This window comes from Miniopterus natalensis, chromosome 5, assembly GCF_054644295.1.
Source record: "Miniopterus natalensis isolate mMinNat1 chromosome 5, mMinNat1.hap1, whole genome shotgun sequence".
NCBI lineage: Eukaryota > Metazoa > Chordata > Mammalia > Chiroptera > Miniopteridae > Miniopterus > Miniopterus natalensis.
In genome coordinates, this window is record NC_142085.1 from 49,166,678 (window position 1) to 49,173,907 (window position 7,230).

General features: G+C 41.0%; 1 protein-coding gene across 1 annotated transcript; it reads right to left on the reverse strand.

The window, feature by feature from the left end:
• Positions 1-899: 899 nt before the first annotated feature.
• NDUFAF4 (NADH:ubiquinone oxidoreductase complex assembly factor 4) lies at positions 900-6,844 on the reverse strand. Its single transcript, XM_087817153.1, has 3 exons — positions 6,632-6,844; positions 6,020-6,123; positions 900-2,954 (listed from the first exon to the last, which is right to left on the reverse strand). The coding sequence occupies exons 1-3, from the start codon at positions 6,765-6,767 to the stop codon at positions 2,667-2,669; spliced, it is 528 nt and encodes a 175-aa protein (XP_087673279.1). The 5' UTR covers positions 6,768-6,844; the 3' UTR covers positions 900-2,666.
• Positions 6,845-7,230: the final 386 nt, after the last annotated feature.

Below are 7,230 nucleotides of genomic sequence, written 5' to 3' on the forward strand. Positions count from 1 at the left end.
TTGCATGCCATCTCACTTAATCCTTATAATCCCAGAGAGGCAATATAGTGTAGTGGTTAGGAGCACAAGGTTCAAAAAATAACCTACTAGGGCAGAAATTTTTCAACCAGTATGCTGCAAGAATTTTAAAAACATGCAATACCTGGCTATGTAGTCTGGGGCGCTGATCTCTTTTTCCTTACATTGTCAAATAAAAATGTGACAACAGCCAACACAATAGCCACTCTGTGCGAATGCCCCGTCTTGAATCATAAACATATAGCTCATATAATAGAACTGCATCTTATTGGTCACCTTGCATAATAAGGTTGCATCTGATTGGTTAATTCTTAGTATCAGAAATTCTTATATAAAGTATAGGCACCTGATTTTTTAAAGTCACTTTGGAGCAAAAAGGGTAGGCAATTACTATTATTCTTTTTTTTGTAAATCAATCAAAATTATACCTATTTTTCTTGTCAGATCAGAAAAAAAATGTATTTTTTGGTTTGCCACAGAATTTTAGTAGTTTATGTGTGCCATGAGAAGGGTTGAAAATCGCTGTACTAGGGTTTAAATCCAGGTTGCAACACTTACTGGTAGCTTCGAAGTTACTTTAGATTTCCATGCTTCAATTTTCCCTGAAAAGTGTGGTTAAAAGTACTTACCCTGACCTGTGGTACTTAAGCAAGCTAATACATGTAAAGTACCTAGATCAGTGCCTATTACAGTAATTGCTTTTAAGATGTTAGCAATTATTACCTGTTTTACAGTGAAGGACATTTCCAAGATCACACGGCTAGCGGTGATGCTGAGATCTACAAGCGGTTTTTCTGAGTCTAACTACATGCTTTCTGTGACACCAGTAACTACCCAAACACTCTCCTAGATATAATAAAAAACAGTAATAGGCCAATGAATGATATGGGAAGTACTTTATTTTATCATATGACACCATAAAACAGCCACATTTACAGCTGCCCAACCACGTACAGATTTGAATAGGGAAATAGCTCAGATTTGAATGGCTCAGAAATAGCAGTATTAGTGATTCAAGTATTGATCTTTATTTGATAAAAGATAGCAGTTTTGATGATTGATTTAACAGTTTTAAAATGTAATTTTATACAGAGTCCATTTTCTTAAAAAGAACTGTTTTTAACTAAATATAAACTAGGTATATTCCCATAATTAAACTGCATTTGAAAACAAGCTTAAAATTCCCATTTCAGTCAATTTTGTTCTTCTCAGTAGTAAAAATGCCTAATCCCGTCATGTTGAAGGCCTGAGTCTTCTATGCCATTTCCAGGGGACTTCCTGGACAGTAATGAAAGTCCATCTTCCATCACAAAGACAGTGGTAACCTGGAATCTTTCTTACCACGAATATTTTCTCAATATTCCTACAATCCACAACTTCTGCTCTTGAGATATGCTTTTTATTGGCACAGCAGAAAAAACACAAGACTAAGATTGTGACAACCTAAATTCTAAGCCTACTTATGTCATAAACTACAGAATAATCTTAAATAGGTCATGAAACTTCCTTAGGCCTCTATTTTCAAGTGCAAAAGAAAGTCATATTTATTGTTCTTTATTATTTTATCTTTACAGTAACCCTTAGAGTCAAGTAAGGCAGCATAATACTCATTTATGGAGGAAATTCAATCTAAGAGGTTATAAAACCCAGCCAAGATCTCACAGGTAGTAACATGACAGAGTTGAATTTACACAATTTTGCTCAAAACCCTAGTATTCGTATATATTGTACTCATACATTTGTTAAATGAAACAATTTCTTAAGTCCCTTCCAATGATCACATTTTATGCTTCTACTTGCTATTTTTTCTCTTCTTTCAACCAGCATTTAAATTAGAAAATATATTTGGCCACTAAATTCCATTTATCATGATTCTTTGATTTAACCATTTTTTAAAATTTTCTTGTATTTCTACATTAAGTCCAGAGAAGGTTAATTTTTAAGATAGCTCCCACCATTGCCTGCCTCTCTGAAAGCTTTTGGACTTACCTGTTTGTCCAAGTAGAGATTTGCTAAAATTTTTAAAACTACTTTTTTTATAATTTCATTTCAAAGTAACAAAAGAAAGGCCCTACAAATTCTTATTCCCTATAGTAGTAAAAAATTATTTTCTATTATTTTGTATCCTTTATTTGGGATATACTGCCTTTGGTTGGGAAATACTGTTATTCTACCTCACAGTCAAGCCTCCCTTTCCCTAACAAGAAAATGTCAGTCTTAAGAGTCAGTAAAATTCTTACTTTAGCTATTCCATAGGAAGAATAAACTAGCTGAATTGGAAGGTGAAACTTTAAATGTTAAATGAGGGATTCAGGACATTTCCTAAGAGGCCATATGACCAATTTAAAAGCTGATATGTGCTTAAAATAACACATTAACTCTTTTATTTGTAATAAATTTATACATGTGCTATTTAGTCATGCTGATATTACATATGAATACATGCCTAAACCAAATTCAAGTTGAAAATATAACTTATTTTCTCAGCAGTACTGAAAATTCAGCAGAACTCAATAAATAGGATGCTCTCACAATGAGGGAGCTTTAAACATTCAGTAATTTATATAATTTAATATGCTAAAAATAGGAAAATAAACATGGCATGGAGGGAGGGAGCACATATAGGAAAAGTAACTCCAAGAGTTCCTTCATTTTGATTGTATTGCTTTCTTATCTTCAGAAGGAGGAAATATTTTGACTTCAAAAGTAACAAAATATTTGAGAAGGGAATTTACATCTTTCTGTTCCAGATGGTATTCTTCTGCTATTTTCTCAGTAGTCCATGTATCTGGATAAAGTTTATGATTATTGAGAAGTGTCAATGCCTCTACAATGGAAATTTTGCCTTTGGGAATGTTCTCAATATTCATGTCAAAGTGATTGCCTTTTGGCAATCTGAACTCCTTTGGCTCTTGAGATGTTCCAGCATCTTTGACCTAGTATCAAAAGACAAAAACAAACAAAAAGGCTTTCAAGATGAGAGAAAACACTTGACATCTACAGTCATGCTCCTCAAATCTCCATTATTCTTCTTCAAAAAAATACTACACATGCTTCTCCAAACTATGTTTTCTCATTATAATGAGCCACAGTTCAATGGCATTTTGACCACATCACCATTTAATCACTATAGCCCAATCACCATGAAGAAATTCAGGTAATTCTATAAAACTCTAATGTATACCATCTACTCACTTTATTTCACATTAAAAGAACAAATGCATTAGATTAAGACTGCTTTGAAAGGGTAGGACTCTGACACTGGCCTAAATTTACTTGATAATCTCCAGTCTATTTCCTAGTTTTGCATTTCATATTCAATGCCTCCAAACACTGTGAAAGAATTTAAATATTGCTAGAGATTTTGCCTCTTAAGAGAAAATAAACTAATGCTTCTAATACTCCAACAAATATAAATGAAACATTTTATGCACACCCATCTTTCCACCTCTGTACCATCCAAGTTTAATCCTTGAATTTGTGCCCTGCATTTCATTCTGCTACCTAGTTATGCCAATCATTCTTTCTCTCTTCCTTTTCCTTTCACCTGCACCCTGCCTAATGCTGCTGTTTGATCAAAATATAAAAATGCTATAATCACCTTTTAAAAACACCCACAAACCCAAAACCAACACGTCCTTTATGATCAGTTTCCTTCTTTATAGCTAAGCTTTACAAGATAATGATTTTTGTGATATCTAATCCAGAAGACACTTTTCAGGCTTATTTGAACTCACTATAGCATCTGATGCTTGGTTTCAATGCCACCCTTCTCTTGGTTTTCCATCTGTCTCTCCTGTGTTTCATTCTTTGTTTTCTTTGTGGACTCTTTCCCTTCAGCTGCCCCTTAAGTGTTAGTGTACCCCAAATTCTGGCCCGGGCCCTCTTTTCACCCTATACTCTATTACTCTTCCTAAGTAATCCCACATACCACCTGCAGTTTCATTACAGCCTACATGTTAATTATTTTCAAATATGATCTCAAACCTAGACTTTTCTCCTTACTTCCAGACCCAAATTGCCAAATGCCTAATGGGCATCTCTACTTAGATAACCAACAAGCAACTCAAAATCAACATGGCTAAAACTGAACTTATTCCTTTCCTCTGAAAACCCAATTTATCCCCATATTCCCTATCTCACTCACTACCACCACCTACCTCCCATATCCCATTCCAAAACTCAAAGCTTCTCTTATGTCATGTTATATTTGACACCTCCCTTTCCCTCACTCATAATATCCATTCAGTGACCAAATCCTGTTAATACTGCCTAAGTCCCTCTTGAAGCCATTCACGTCTCTCTCAGCTATTAAATCACCTTAGTCTAAGCCAATATCAGGAACAATTGCAAAAGCCTAACTGGTCTCCTCTAATTGGAAAAAACACATTTTGTTCTTTCCCAGCCCACTCTCAAAACTGTCCTTATTAAGCCTCTGACTGGTATGGCAAAACTGGTTGGAGCACTGTCCAGGACACCAAAAGGTGGCGGGTTCGATACCTGGTAAGGAGTGTGCAAGAGGCAGCCCATTGATGTCTCCCTCTCACATCAATGTTTCTCTCTCTCCCTCTTCTTTCCTCTCTCTCTAAAAATCAAATAAAAAATAAAATAAGTTTTTAAAAAAATGTTTGATATATAATAGGCACAGTATCACTGATGTCTAGAGACATCAAAAATCAACTGCCAAAAAGAAAAAGGGACAAAGAACATAAATAGGTACTGCAACCTTTTTCTTTTTATCACTCTCCCATGAACCTTTTTAGACTTTCCTAATAACCCCTTTAAATTTTAATACCACTGTATATCTCTTTAAGTATTATATCTATATGTTGTATATGTAAAAAGCATTTTATTTTTTTGCTCCCCAAGAGTCAATTTTCAAATGCATGATTTAGTGCAACATGAGAGAAACAACACTTGTGGAAGTATTATTCAGCACCTGCCTAAAAACAGCAAAGAACATCAACTCCTATCATCTTTTTCATGTGAGCACTTGGTGATAACTGAACCCACTAATTGCTATTACATGTAAGAATTTACAAACGTTATTTTACATATGAGTTTTATTTCTCTTCTCTATTGGAAGCTATACTAATAACTGAATCTGTGCCAGTCTATTACCTACCCAGAGAGAGACAAAACAAGAGAATTTTAGAAAGGAAAAATTCTGGAAGTTGCACTGGCACTTGCCCCTCCTTTTACCACTCTTCCCCTTACTTAGAACCTTCCTGCCCCCACAAACTCATCTGGTTAACTCCCACTCGTCCTTCAGGCCCCAGCCTAAATGTCACTTCCTCAGAAACCTTCCTTGATCCTCCAATCTTAAACAGGTCCTCCTGATATACTCACAGTGTCTATATTTCTCCTTCACAGACATATCAGTAATTATGTACTGTGGTTGCTCATCTGTTTAATGCCTGTGTCCCTCACAATACCATAAGCACTGTGAGAACAAGGACGAGTTCTACTTTGCTCATCACTATATACAAAGCACTTATGCCTGGCATTTATATATGGATTTACATGTAGGTTTTCATTCTTAATGTATTCTTTTACATATCCTATCTGAATACATTCTTAAAAAACAAGCAATAAACAAATACCGCCAATACAACACTAAAGGAATCCCTGAGATTAGAATGTATCCCAATACACTGAAGGGTAAGAAAATAGTATTAAAGCTCTCTCCTTCGGTCATTCAAATGACAACCACTACAAGTACCTTACCAAATATTACAAATTCTGAAATAATATAATTCACACAGCTGCATTCAATCAATACTTTCACAAGTCACTTAGAATTTCAGTACATATCCAATAGGCCTGCGGGTCTCGCTTAGACCGCTGGGCTAGACTTCGCCAGTGCACTGTATTCTGGCCAGGACCAGGCTGACACGTCACACCTGCAGAGCACCTCGCTCTCTTTTACTATTTGCCACACTTTTCTGATCATTTTCCTGGAGTCCAGAACGGTTATTTACTTAATTAAAAGACACATTACCTGCACAGAAGACACAGGATCTCTGGAATCAACATACACATCTTTCAGTAATGACAGCAGTTTGTCATCTTTTCTGGCAATTTCTCCCTTAATATCTGGATGGCCTAAGGAAAGAAAAATAATGTCACAATATTAAAACCAAAGAAGAGCTCCCTCTGAGATCCTAAACACTTAACACGCCACACTCCCTTTTCTGTGTGTTAAGAAACATCCCTTGGACAGCATGAAAAATATTTTAAACCGACATGCTGGCTAGGTCAGGCTCCGCGCCCATGGTTCGGCGCAGACACCTCGAGGAGACGTCCGCCGCCCGGGACTCCTTCCGACTCTGACACCCGGCACCCAGCGACCGCGGTGAGACGAAAGGCCGGGCGGGCCGCGCCGGCGGGGCGCTCGCTGGTCGCCACCTCGGGGACTGCGAAGCAAGCGCAGCCGCCGCCTCCACAGCGGCCTCGGGGCCCGGCTCAATGTCACCCGCCCCGCGGCCCCGCCGCCCGCGCTCGGCCGCCCGCAGCCCCCGCGCCGACTCCGGCCACCCCGCCCCGGGACCGGCGTCCACCCGCGGCCGCCCCGGGAGCCCGCGAGCCGCCGCCCGCGCCCCGCGCCACTCACTGCCTATCTGCTCCCGCAGCAGGCTCCGGGTGGAGGGGTGCCTGGGCGCGGGCGACGGCTTCCTCTTGCTGATCTCCCGGGCCGCCCGGTTCTCCAGGTTGAAGTTCCGGATCGCGCGAGCCACCGCGGCCCCCATCCCCTCACATGCCGGGGCCCTCGGCTTCACGCCGCACGTGGGGAAACGCCGGCGAGGGCGACCTCGGGGACGCACCGGGCATGCGCGCGGGCGGGGTCGACCCGGGCGGGCGCCGGAAAGCGGGCGCGGAAGGCCAGAGGTTTGCCCCCTAGCGTCCGGGAGGGCGCACGCCGCGCCGCCGCTCGGAGCGAGGCGACGGGCGGGGCGACCTCGGGGCTGGGCGGGAGGAGGGGCGGAGCCCGCTGCCCGCTCCCGCCGCCTGCGGGTCTCCCGGCGCCGGGGGACGCGCGGGAGCTTCCACGCGCTCCCCGGCCGCGCGGGCTTCAGGATTCGGTTCCTCGGAGTGAGGCCCCGCATTGGCTCGCGCTTCCCCACGTGACCCCAGAGTCGCGGGCCGAGTCGCGAAAGTCGTGGGGAAGTTGACCTTGAAGTCCTTTCGCAGGTCGATGCACCGAAAGAGGAG

Excerpts from the sequence above, each read along its gene's own strand:
- NDUFAF4 (XM_087817153.1), bottom strand. The coding sequence starts at position 6,767 with ATGGGGGCCGCGGTGGCTCGCGCGATCCGGAACTTCAACCTGGAGAAC. Across the intron at positions 6,124-6,631 it reads GCTGCGGGAGCAGATAGGCA|GCCATCCAGATATTAAGGGA; the intron begins GTGAGTGGCGCG and ends TTCTTTCCTTAG. Across the intron at positions 2,955-6,019 it reads ATCCTGTGTCTTCTGTGCAG|GTCAAAGATGCTGGAACATC; the intron begins GTAATGTGTCTT and ends TTTTGATACTAG.